Source organism: Microtus ochrogaster, chromosome 17 (assembly GCF_000317375.1).
Source record: "Microtus ochrogaster isolate Prairie Vole_2 chromosome 17, MicOch1.0, whole genome shotgun sequence".
Classification (NCBI taxonomy): Eukaryota; Metazoa; Chordata; class Mammalia; order Rodentia; family Cricetidae; genus Microtus; species Microtus ochrogaster.
Window position 1 is genome coordinate 10,297,267 of NC_022019.1, and position 12,943 is coordinate 10,310,209.

The following is a 12,943-nucleotide window of genomic DNA, read 5'->3' on the forward strand; positions in this document are numbered from 1 at the left end:
AAAACAAAAGCATATGCAAATGTAAGACTGGGGTCTTACACATAGATCATGGACTAGAGTGAGTGAATTAAATGGCCTTCAGATGATGTAAGAAATTAATTTAGGATAAAAAAGACAAGTGGTCCAACGTTTGTTTTAATGTCTTTAATAATGTCGCATATAAAGCAGAAATACTCATCCGAGAAAACGAAGTCTTTTATATAAATTGCAGAAACGGGAAAGCAATATATGTATGCTATGTCTTGGGTATTTTTAACATGTCATGACAGTTAGGCGAAAATAAGAGATCTTTAAAATTTGAAGTTATTTTTAGAATTGGATCCAATGACCTCCTGATGACCTTGGTGAGGATCTGCTTTCAGCGTCAGACTTCTCGATTTCTACCTTCACCACCTTCCAGACGTGTGTGTACTTGACCTTCTTTGTGCCTCAGTACTCGATTGCTTTTTCTACAAAATGCGGATAAAAGGAATAATGTCATGTAAGAAAACTGTGTTGATTAAATAAGGTAATTCAGGGAAGTTTGAGCAAGATGTGTAGCACACTGGAAGCTCTCTAATGGTTACTAATTATGGTCACTGATATTACCATGACCTGTCTCTTTGTGATGTCCCCTTTATGTTGACAGTTCCTCTCTGAGGCTGACTTTGGCACTCTACTGACAGGGTTCTGCAAAGTCGATACTGAATCGGAAGACCCTAGCTCTGGTCCCAGTGCCACCATTTCCCAGACGTGTGGCCATGGACAAATCTTTTGGTCAATTTGATCAGCTGTCAATGTGAAGAATCATTTGCATTCTGCCCCAGCGCTCAGGGGAGCACATTGATGGGGGGGGGAAGCTCAGCTCTGTGCTACCCATCCTGAAGACTGAACCTAGCATCCTCAGGGATGGTAAATTAGGTGAGCAGTAATCAGCCTACCACTGGTATAGCTCCACCCTTCTTCTTACTTTTCCTTTTGAAACAGGCTGTCCTGGAACTTGCAATCCTCCTGCCTCAGGCGGGGTACTGAGTAGCTGGGATTACAGGCCTACACTACCAGATCTGATTTGCTTCATCTTTAATATAAAGTTTTGTAAAGCATGTGAAAGCCTGCCAGTGGTATTGCTGGGGTTTGATTCCATTAAGTATAAGAAACAGAGAACTCCCGTTGTACTAGGTCAGGCTACAAGTTACCTGTGGCGGCCATACCACAGGCCTCACCACGCACAGCCTTTAGCTTCACGGTGGTGTTCGCCTCAGCAAATGAGAGGCAGATAGGAAAATATGAAATCCAGTCATGCTTTCCTGACCAGCAGGGCCGATTGCTGCTGTTTCCATGCTTTGATGTTTGTTTGTATTTATTTCTGTTTGTTTTTGAGGCAAACACTAAAGTAGCTCAGGCTGGTCTGAACTCCACTCCTGGATACTTCCGCCTCCACCACTCGAATGCTAGGATTACAGTCGGGACCCCCATATCTGCTCTGCATGCTCATTTTTGCTCTGAAGAATCTATAATAATATCTTTATTTAGACTGGAAAGTGCAGGTTTAAATACAAGGCTCAAACCCAGGTTCCATGGCACATGGCTCTATATTTTCCATTTGTTTTGAAAACATGCATACTATTACATAAACAAATGTATTTAGATTCATTGATGAACTAGAATAGAAGATGTATCATTGTCTCTCTGCATTTTGTAAATTTCTATTTTACACACAACCAATGAATAAAATAGTTTTAAATCTGTGATGTTCTTGACAATCAAAAGGGCATCCAGGTTCTGCTCGTGAGCTGTCTGCAGAGGTCTGTGAGGGAATACTGCTTTGCAGGACAGTCAAGACGAAGGAAAAGAACTCATCATTGAAATAATGACTACTTACTAGATGAGATTTTTTTTTTAAATTTATATCCCTGAATTTGAGTTCTTCTCGGAAATCTGATCCCAAAACCATGGACTGCAGATCTGTGATGGTTACAAAGACCGTCCTAATGAAACGTCTCCAATAAGAGAATCCTGTCTCACTAAGTCACAGTAAGTTTGAACTAAGATTCATTGTGACAGGGCTGCCCTGGGGCAAAATTGCAGGCACTACAGCTTTAAGAGTTCAATTACACCTCATTAAGAGCTGTCCTGACTGAGGGAAAGTCAGCTTGGCTATTAAAAACATGATGCAAATTAATATAATAATATTTTTTTCAACTCCTCTGAGCTTTACCTCCAGGATTCCTCTCGGCAAAGCTCTGGTGGTTTTTCGTTTTGTTGTGTTTTTTTTTTTTTATAAAGCCTAAGTCTCCTTGCTCTGCCTTTCACAGAAACGACTCTCAGAAGAAAGGCAGCATTACACAGCAAAAAGGAAAACCAGGCAGCCAGGTTTAAGCCGAAAGCCACAGCTTTCCCCAGAAAACATGAAATTTCCACAGAGAAAACTCCTCAGCTGATTTCTTTCATGTCTAAGAAACCTAAAGATGGAATAGTTTAAGATTTCTGAAGACTTCAGATTAACGTAATAATGGTAGGAATTGTCAGAAATACAATATCGTATTCAATGTAAAAATATTCAGTAACAGAAGTAATCATACAGTCAGTGACTCAATATCAGAAAAGGGATGCTGGGCCAGATGGGTTTGTTCTGATTTAAAACAGTGCAACATATACATATGACCCAATTGTCGGGGGAGAGGAGGGGGGGACAGTCTTTCTCTCCCAGGGACATTATTACGTTTCTTTCAGCAGCTGAAACAAGTGAGCAAGCATGGCCGGCTAATAAAGTTTGACATCGGAGGCTCAAGTAGAAATAAGTGGTCTGGTTTTCTACTCCCTCAGAGTCTCCTTCCCAGCAGACAGTGTTCTGAACCTCCCACATCAACCACCCCTTTAATAATCAGCAAAGGGCGAGCCATAAACAAGTTTTCATTACAGGTCCTAGAAGCAGATCCCAGGCAACAGGATCAGACTCAGGTCTCAGCAGGCTGCAGATCTCACCGGAGACAGGTGCAACCTACCAACTAGGCAGTGTGGCTTCCTTCTACCTCTCCTCTCCCTCTCTCCTTCCCTTCTTTTTTTCCTCTTTCCTCTTCGTTATTTCCAGAGCCCGTTCTTGCTGACATCCTCCATTCATGTGCATCTGCGTGTGCGCGTGTGTGTGTGTGTGTGTGTGTGTGTGTGTGTGTGTATTAAAATTCTAAAAGAAAAAACTAAGAAAGTAGAAAAGGGGGAGAAAAACACTTGATTCATTTGAAAATATACATCTTTACGTATGACCCAATAAATTAACTTTGTATGCAAAGACTGCATTTCCATTTTCATTACACAGCCCCTCAAATACCTCACAGTGATTCTCTCTTAACTAAGTTAACAGTCGAATGTGTCCTAGTGAGGAATGCAGAAATAGAAAAATGTTCTTGCATTCTCAAAAAAAAAAAAGTGATTCAAAACAGACAGTATCTTACGCAACAATTCAGAGATAAGGTCATTAAAACTCTTATATCTGGATCATATGTGGAGGTTCCTTCTTTAGAATAAATCGCAAAAGTGCTGTAGTAAACTCAGTGCCAGCCCCACAGTGTGGTAACTCAGACAGCCTTTCACTGGCACCCGACTGGTGCTGGTATGTCCCAGCTCGTCGCTACAATGTCACCAAGGGGGAAACAGGCACAAACATTTCTTTCTATGAAAACCATCAAGGAGGTAAATTTTCTTCAAAAACCCAGGACAGAAAAGTAAAGAAGATTAGCTACTATAGCCCTTTTAAAAAAAAAAGAAAAGTAAAGAAGATTAGCTACTATAGCCCTTTTAAAAAAAAAAAAAGCAATAATAATAAAGAGATTGAATGAAGGGTTTAACCTTCAAATCACCTCCAGGAGCAAGTCAGAAATGAAAGAGCAAAGTCTAAAGTGGAAGGCTGTGGTGGGGCTGAAACAATAATGTTTAAACCATTGGCACAATTTCCCCTTAACAGAGGGACTTATAAGACCCTGCACTGTCCCTTAACGGCCCAGACTGATCAACAGTTCCGGTGACATTGAAGCTACAATGTTAAACTATAAGCACCGGCTTTAGCCTAAGTAATTGGCCATGACTTTGTTTGAAAGCAGCATTTTCCTCTCTATAACCGGTTGCACACTTAACAATTTTTCTTTAGCTAGTTTAGATATGAGGCAAAACAGGATGATTGTGAAATTAAACATGTGTTTCCTTGTAAATGTCTCTGCAGCGTCATATCATTACCAAAGCCCTGCAGAAAACTCGCAGCTGAAGCCTGTTGGCCACCCATGTGCTGTCACTGCAGAGAGCTCTCCCCGTGAGAGTGCAGCAAGATGCTGCTGACGGCTTTCTACATCTCAGTAAAAGCAGGCAGTAATGCATAGCTCATGCATAAATGCTGCATTGCTAGGATGCAGCGGTATCTAGATGGCATCCAGCTGAGGTCCCACCCTGCTAGCCCACAGTTGACAGACCCACGGAGTTTCCATTTTCACTTATCTTTCCATAGGAAATCAACAAATCTGGCTTTTACAGTATTTACAAGTTAGTCCTCCACTTGGTGGAGTGCCCCCCTCAGTGATTTGAGTCTAGGCTCTTGCTACTTTAAGCAGTAACCAACACTCAGCAAATCAGATGGGCCTCATACCCAACCCCCTCACCCTCCACCCCCGCAGCCTGCAGCCCGCAATGCTGCAGTTGCACGTTCTAGAACCAAACGGTAACTCCTCAAATGAACCCTTTTTTTTTTCCTTTTAAAAATCTCACTTCTACCTTAAAATGCATGGGGCTAAGAGCTTATAAAACTGCAAAATTAAAGTCTCCAGAGAGAAAGGCATCTGTGATTCCTTACTGATTAATACAACCCCATCACATCATGAAGAGGCAATTAGAAAATATATGTCCAAAAAGAAGGCATTTCAGCTTGCTGTCTCTGCTTCTGACCCACAGCCAGCCCCTCCTGGTGCAGTCCTCAGCTCGAGCCCCGCTTTCCATCCTCACTTTGTCTGGCAGGACTCTGAACTCTCTCACTCTGAATTTTTCCCAAACCGCAATCCAAAACAGAAGGGCTTTCTCACTTAAAAACACGCAACCAACTACACAGTGTAAAACTATACAACCCTGTAGAATGTCTGCTTAAAGAAACATGCTAAAAAGATGGTTGGCCTATGCCAAATCGGCCATCAAAATCTACCTGGGCAAACATATTCCTTTTTTTTAAAGGGAGGGGAAATGCCTGGTTTATTCAAGATTGGGATGAATCTGTTCTGTAACCTTTCAGTTAGTTTTAAGCTAATTGAGTGTCCTTGTCAATAGTTATAGCACACAAAAGTAGTGCCTAGACAGAACCATGACAGGGCATTTTTTTCAAACTTATCGTACGGTCTATCTCCCTGGATTTTTCATCTCAGATTTCAAATACCCCTTCCCAGGGAATAGTTGACCTTCAGATTTGTTGGCCTTGTGTCTCCTCCTTTCCCAACATCCATCATTTCTTGGTAAAGCCAAACTGGGTTTCAAGTCTCTATTTCCCTTAACTGAGTTTAAAATTTTTTAGTTGTTTTCAAAATCTGCAGTCTGCTCATTGTGCCAACTCTGCACTGCAGAGAAGTCTTTGCGTGGGATTTCCAGCTTGGTTCCTACAAACAAGCAGTCACTACAAACAGGTTTAGTATTCACTGGGGGGAGAGGAGCCAAAAGTGACCCTCTTCTGAGCTCTGGTAGGCAGGAAACCCAGCAGCATCCCACGGCCCCGCCTGGGCGCTGTCCCTGGTGCTGCCGGATCCTTGGGCGCCCCTGCGCCTTACCTGCTGGAAGCTGCTGCCAAGATTCCCCAACCGTTAAGCAGACTGGAGCGCCACATCTCACTTTTAACACAAATGACTACCCCGGCCTGTCCTCTTTGTCCCCTTGCCGGAGTTTTCAGATCGGCCATTCCTCAAAAACTCTCTTTTTTTTTTCTTCTGCATAACTCTCAGCTCATCTCCGCCTGCTTTAAGACAAGGGGGGGGGTGGACTGACAAGGACGACAAGAAAGAGTGGGGGTGGGAAAAAGAGACTGTAGGAGAGGGAGAGAAGGGGTGAAAGACGAGGCGGCAAAGAAAAAAAAAGTTCCATGGGCAAGGGCTCCAAGGGAAATGTCGGGTGATAACTAAAAAAGAGAGGGGGTTGGGGGTGAGAGGAAGGGCCACAAGGGGAGTGGGGGGGCGACAAAGAACAGCAGAGCCTAAAGCCAAAAGTGCGGAAGAAAGAAACTAAGAGGCAGGGGACCAAAGAAGAGCCAGGAGGCCCGAGAAGAACTGCCCAAAGGGCCAGAGAGTGACTAGACAAAGAAAGGGCGCTGGGTCGGCACTTGCAGCAAGGCGATGAGCTGCAAACTGCAGGTGAAACGCAGAAAAGGGAGATCTACAGGGTGACAAGTGGTCTGGGACCCAAGGGGACGCTGGAGAAGGACCGGCCGGGCTGCACCCATGTGCGGGGTCCACTGTGGCACGGGCCCACGTGGAGCGCAGAGCGGCCGCTGAATCACCGCAGGGCTTGTCTCCCCCTTCCCCCCACCCCGGCCCGGTGCCCGCAGTCCCCGCCTCCTCGACCGCCGCCTCCACGGGGCGGGGCCCTGGCCCGGGACCAGCTGCTCGGCTATAAAGGGGCTGCGGCGAGGCCAGCAGAACGCTGTGACAGCCACACACTCCAAGGCCTCCAAGATGAGCTACACTCTGGACTCCCTGGGCAACCCGTCCGCCTACCGGCGGGTCACCGAAACCCGCTCCAGTTTCAGCCGCGTGAGCGGGTCCCCGTCCAGCGGCTTCCGCTCGCAGTCCTGGTCCCGTGGCTCGCCCAGCACCGTGTCCTCCTCCTACAAGCGCAGCGCGCTCGCCCCGCGCCTTGCCTATAGCTCGGCCATGCTCAGCTCTGCGGAGAGCAGCCTTGACTTCAGCCAGTCCTCCTCGCTGCTCAACGGCGGCTCCGGAGGCGACTACAAGCTGTCCCGTTCCAACGAGAAAGAGCAGCTGCAGGGACTGAACGACCGCTTCGCCGGCTACATCGAGAAAGTGCACTACTTGGAACAGCAGAACAAGGAGATCGAGGCGGAGATCCAGGCTCTGCGGCAGAAACAGGCCTCCCATGCCCAGCTGGGTGATGCTTACGACCAGGAGATCCGAGAGCTGCGAGCCACGCTCGAGATGGTGAACCACGAGAAGGCGCAGGTGCAACTGGACTCCGATCATCTGGAGGAAGACATTCACCGGCTCAAGGAGCGCTTCGAGGAGGAGGCGCGGCTGCGCGACGACACGGAGGCTGCCATCCGAGCGCTGCGCAAAGACATCGAGGAGTCCTCGATGGTAAAGGTGGAGCTGGACAAGAAGGTTCAGTCGCTGCAGGATGAGGTGGCCTTCCTGAGAAGCAATCACGAAGAGGAGGTGGCCGACCTGCTGGCTCAGATCCAGGCGTCGCACATCACGGTAGAGCGCAAAGACTACCTGAAGACAGACATCTCCACGGCCCTGAAGGAGATCCGCTCCCAGCTCGAGTGTCACTCAGACCAGAACATGCACCAGGCCGAAGAGTGGTTCAAATGCCGCTACGCCAAGCTCACCGAGGCGGCCGAGCAGAACAAGGAGGCCATCCGCTCCGCCAAGGAAGAGATCGCCGAATACCGGCGCCAGCTACAGTCCAAGAGCATCGAGCTCGAATCCGTGCGTGGCACTAAGGAGTCCCTGGAGCGGCAGCTCAGCGACATCGAGGAGCGCCACAACCACGACCTCAGCAGCTACCAGGTAGGAACCGCGGCTGCGCGGCCGGCCGGCGCCAGCGCCGCGCGCCCCCGACACGCCACTCTCGAGAGCGCCCTCTTGGTCGCGCTCCCTGGTGGCAACTCGCCAATGCGCAGGAGCGCAGCGCGGCAGACCCGAGTTAGCTGGGGTCCGGGGTCCTTGCCCCGCCCTTCCTCGTTGCCCCACCCACCTATCTCAACTGCTTAGAAATCCCCCTCTCCTTCAGAAACTTGCTTTCCTACGACAAATTCTACTTTTAAGTCAGGGGCACATTCCAGTAATCAAGAAATACGTCATTTAATAAGCAGAAATGCCATAGTCTCTCGTATCCTCCCCCTCCCGCCGCCGCAGCCGCGCTGAGACCGAGCTTTCAAAACTGGCTTCAGTCCAGAGTTTGGGTGGGGATGGAGGGCCAAGTCCAATCAGGACCTTCCTTGGGTTCCCAGTCCGAGTGTTCCCTTTGGGGACATTCTAGGCTTACTGATCTCCCTGTCCGTAGTGCTTGGGAAACCTCTGGTTGGTTTTTGTTGGTTTGTTTTGAATTCCGTTACCATAAAAGAAAAGAGGCGGGGGCTAAGAGTGATAACTCTTAGACTTATGGAGCTGGTGGAGGGGGAGGGGGTGTGTGTGGAAAAAGCTCGGGGAGTGGGATAGCAAGTGTCTTGTGAAGGAAGTTTCTGGAGACTCACTGTGTCTTTCAGGACACCATCCAGCAGTTGGAAAATGAGCTTCGGGGAACAAAGTGGGAGATGGCTCGTCATTTGCGAGAATACCAGGATCTCCTCAACGTCAAGATGGCCCTGGACATCGAGATCGCCGCATACAGGTAGAGGCTCTACACAGACTTGGTCCAGGCGCTATCCGCACTGCAGAGGCTGCTGGTTCACAGCCTTCTCCCACTTAAGCCAAAGCTGACAGTGTGAGGCTCAGAGGCCTGTTCCCCCTGCTCAGTTACAAACAAATTGAATCCTAAGTATTTATCACTTTTGTTCATCTTTAAAGAGTGAAAATGGGGAGGGTCCGGAAGGAGTTGGGGGAAGGAAAAGAATATGATAAAATATAATTATTTTTTAAAAGCCCAAAATGCACTACAAAAGTGGGGAAAGGGTAATTTTTAACTTTATTTTTAATATTTCATCTGATGATTCCAACTCTTTTATCATGCCAAGGACAAACACCAGGTCATTCTACCTCTGGTTTTCTCTTATAGCATACTGTTGCCATCATCTGGCTGAGACTAGATATAGGTGCATTAGAATATACATACACTTATTTTAAGTCTATGGATGATATATGTGCATTCTATGTGACCACAGCATATATGATACTTTCATATATCGAGATCTATACAAGCACGTATGCATAGAAACATAAAGAACTAAATGCATAAGCAGTTACTGGTTTGATCTCTTTATCAATAGACTGGCTATAGGTCTCCTGATTCATGCTGTCTTTCTGCCGACCAGATTCAAAACACACAGTTCTTGACAAAGCAATCATTTCCTGTAAAGACTTTACAGAAAGAATAAACTGCACTTTCTTTTTAAGGAAATCAGATGATTGTACAAATAGACATTCTGTCACTGAACTAGCAGAACAAATTTTAACTGAGTTCACCTATATCAACATCCAGCTATAATTTAAAGTCATCAGCATTCTGATTTATGTCCAATGGTTTTAATTTTTAAATTGAACATTTTATTCACTTTAACAATCTACACGAATCTTGACAGTTCAAATGATGAGGGGGGCCACCATCTGGGGGATAAAGGGAGCTGACTACTAGGGACCCTCTGAGAACGTTCATACTGCACCAAGGGCGTGAAGTCATGCTGCAGAGCTGGACTCACGGTCTGGGTGTGGCTAATTTCCTACTGGGCGTGGCAAGATACTGCAGCAGAGGACTGGCTGGCACTCTCAGAGACTCTGCCACTGCATATGTTATAACACGTTAATGAAGTGATAGTAGGCACTGCAGTGGTGGGCAGAATGTTTTCCTTATGTGGCTCTATTTATTCTAAAGTGACCTGTGTGTTACCCCTGCAGTAATGAAACTTACAAAGCCACATAAGTCTTCAAGCCTATCTCATCATCTTTGATTCCTTCCTTAGGAAACTCCTGGAGGGTGAAGAGACCAGATTTAGCACATTTTCAGGAAGCATCACAGGGCCTCTGTACACACACCGACAGCCCTCTGTCACAATATCCAGTAAGATTCAGAAGACCAAAGTCGAGGCTCCCAAGCTCAAGGTCCAACACAAATTTGTGGAGGAGATCATCGAGGAAACAAAAGTGGAAGACGAGAAGTCAGAAATGGAAGACGCCCTCACAGCCATTGCCGAGGAGCTGGCAGCCTCTGCCAGAGAGGAAAAGGGAGAAGAGGCGGAGGAGAAGGAAGAGGAACAGGAAGCCGAAAAGTCCCCTGTGAAGTCTCCTGAGGCTAAGGAAGAGGAGGAAGGGGAAAAGGAGGAAGAAGAAGGCCAGGAGGAAGAAGAAGAGGAAGAGGAAGGTGCCAAGTCAGACCAGGCAGAAGAGGGAGGATCTGAGAAAGAAGGCTCCAGTGAAAAGGATGAAGGTGAGCAGGAAGAGGAGGGAGAGACGGAGGCAGAAGGTGAAGGAGAGGAAGTAGAAGCTAAAGAGGAAAAGAAAACTGAAGAAAAAGTTGAAGAAGTGGCTGCCAAGGAGGAAATCAAGATTGAGAAGCCAGAGAAAGCCAAGTCTCCTGTGCCAAAGTCACCAGTTGAAGAGGTAAAGCCAAAACCAGAAACCAAAGCCGGGAAAGAAGAGCAGAAGGAGGAAGAGAAAGTTAAGGAAGAAAAGAAGGAAGTCGTCAAGGAAGCACCCAAGGAAGAGAAGGTAGAGAAAAAGGAGGAGAAGCCAAAAGATGTTCCAGAGAAGAAGGCTGAGTCTCCGGTGAAAGAGAAAGCTGTGGAGGAGGTGATCACCATCACCAAGTCGGTAAAGGTGAACCTGGAGAAAGACACCAAAGAGGAGAAGCCTCAGCAGCAGGAGAAAGTCAAGGAGAAGGAGAAGGCAGAGGAGGAGGGAGGGAGTGAGGAGGAGGGGAGCGATCGCAGCCCACAGGAATCCAGGAAGGAAGACATAGCTATCAATGGGGAAGTGGAAGGAAAAGAGGAGGAGCAGGAAACTCAGGAAAAGGGCAGTGGGAGGGAAGAGGAGAAAGGGGTGGTCACTAATGGGTTAGATGTGAGCCCAGCAGATGAAAAGAAAGGGGATGAGGACAAGGTGGTGGTGACCAAGAAGGTGGAAAAAATCACCAGCGAGGGGGGCGATGGTGCTACCAAATACATCACCAAATCTGTAACCGTCACTCAAAAGGTCGAAGAGCATGAGGAGACCTTTGAGGAGAAACTAGTGTCAACTAAAAAGGTAGAAAAAGTCACTTCACACGCCATAGTCAAGGAAGTCACCCAGGGTGACTAAGATCTGAGTCCACTGCAAAAGGTTAAGCCATATGACAATTTCAAAATGCATGTGATTGACAGCTTCAAAACAGAATGGGTTCTCCCATGGGGGCTCCAGACATTGTATTTTCCTTTGTGCAATAAGAGGGAACTGCATGCAAGCTCAGGGTGCCTCCTCCTCAGTCTTTGGGGGAATCCAAATGCATGATAGTGTATGTACCTGGGGGATTTGCCAGTTTCCTAAACTGTTGGAAGAGGGGCACTCGGGGGGATGTCTTGAGATGTATTATGCAAAGTACCAACTGAGCCAATAATAATAAGTGAAACAGAACTCTCTTAGCCTTAAGAAAGCTATATATGAATACTTATGTTTACCTCACTGGTGCATTTAAAATGGAATTCTGCTCATGGGAGAACCTTGCTGACCGCACAGTTTGCAACCTTACGTTGATCGATGTTCAATGTCACATCAGTCCTTGCTCAATAAAGGTCATACTGGAAACATAAGTTCAATGTGTGGTGATATCTTATTTCACAGGGAACTATCTGCGGCCAGGAGCTGCCTTCCCCAACCCCCCACCCCCCCAGAATTCGTTGCCTCTGAGAATTGCTAGTGGCCCGCGCCTCTCAGTTCTCTGAGAGAATCTAACAGGAAAATAAATTGCTTAAGATGTTTTCATGTGTTGACACTTTTACTTAGCCCATGCTTCATCCCAAACCTTGAAAACTGTAGCCCTGAAATGAGAGTAGAAACACCATGAGGAAATAAAAGGGGATTTGGAGAGAGAGAAGACTTCAGTCTCCAGATGGGTCCATCCTGGGGCCTGTACAGTGTTTCAAGGTAAGAGGGCCCATGATGAGGCCATAACAGGCCTCCTGGTGTTGGGTCACAGACCAGGGGCATGGTGTGTGTCTAGAAGATGTGGGGTTTAAATAGTCAAGAAACATCACTGATCCTTGATTTGCTTTAAAAACAATTTATACTGTTAGTTTTTATTAGTTGGGGAAATGATGCCAAAAATAAATAAAATATTCGCATTGGGTTTTAAGAAAAACGAGTCTTTGATTTAGGGAGTAAACAGGTTTAGGTGAAAAGCCCTGGTCTGGACCAAAGGAAAATAATACTAATAATTCCAAAGACATTTGCCTTAGACCTTTACATTCATGGGTAAATTAATTAGCATATTACCTTTTCTAAGTTTTGGGGTTTTTTTTCTTACCAGTGAGAACAGCCCAAGGATATCCTCCTTTGATATTCTGTTTAAATGGTTTTTCAAAATACTCCAATTTGAAACTCTCAACATACCCAGGGAAGCTGAGAGAAAACGGCAGTTTTGGCAATGGTGTTTCCCCAGCCATTTGCAAGGACTCAGTGTTTACAAAATTGGCATAACATCTACACTCGTGGCTTGTGTTAAAGGACTCGTTTTTTTTCCAGATACTATAATATCCATGACACCCAAGATGAAAGAGGGTTATTTAAATATAACAAGCCCCAAACCCCACCTCTGTGTGGGAGTTAAAAATTAAATGCGCACACGAGAGGCATCCAGGCTAACAGCTGGAGCACAGCTATCAGCCGATGATGCAGGTGTTGGGACAGAAGTCACAGACAGCCCCTGAGACTGGCTCAGCCCAGAACTATGTCCGTAAAACAGAATCACATTTGCCTCCCATCTCAGCCAGTAACAGGAGAAGCATCTTGATTAAGAGTGTAATCGAAAGTGACCCCAATGGTGGGGGTGAGGCAATTCCACTCCCCCAAGGCCTGGGAGCCTA

The 12,943-nt window shown here is 46.5% G+C and overlaps 1 protein-coding gene and 1 long non-coding RNA gene across 2 annotated transcripts; one reads left to right on the forward strand and one right to left on the reverse strand.

Annotated features, from left to right (window-relative positions):
• Positions 1-128: 128 nt before the first annotated feature.
• LOC101993246 lies at positions 129-6,847 on the reverse strand. The gene is made up of 2 exons (XR_258464.1): positions 6,711-6,847; positions 129-449 (listed from the first exon to the last, which is right to left on the reverse strand). It is a non-coding gene; the product is annotated as an uncharacterized LOC101993246 (long non-coding RNA).
• On the forward strand, positions 6,285-11,671 carry Nefm (neurofilament medium). Its single transcript, XM_005355463.2, has 3 exons — positions 6,285-7,742; positions 8,441-8,565; positions 9,851-11,671. Exons 1-3 carry the CDS (start codon positions 6,669-6,671, stop codon positions 11,181-11,183), a joined length of 2,532 nt encoding a protein of 843 aa, XP_005355520.1. The 5' UTR covers positions 6,285-6,668; the 3' UTR covers positions 11,184-11,671.
• The last annotated feature ends 1,272 nt before the right edge of the window (positions 11,672-12,943 follow it).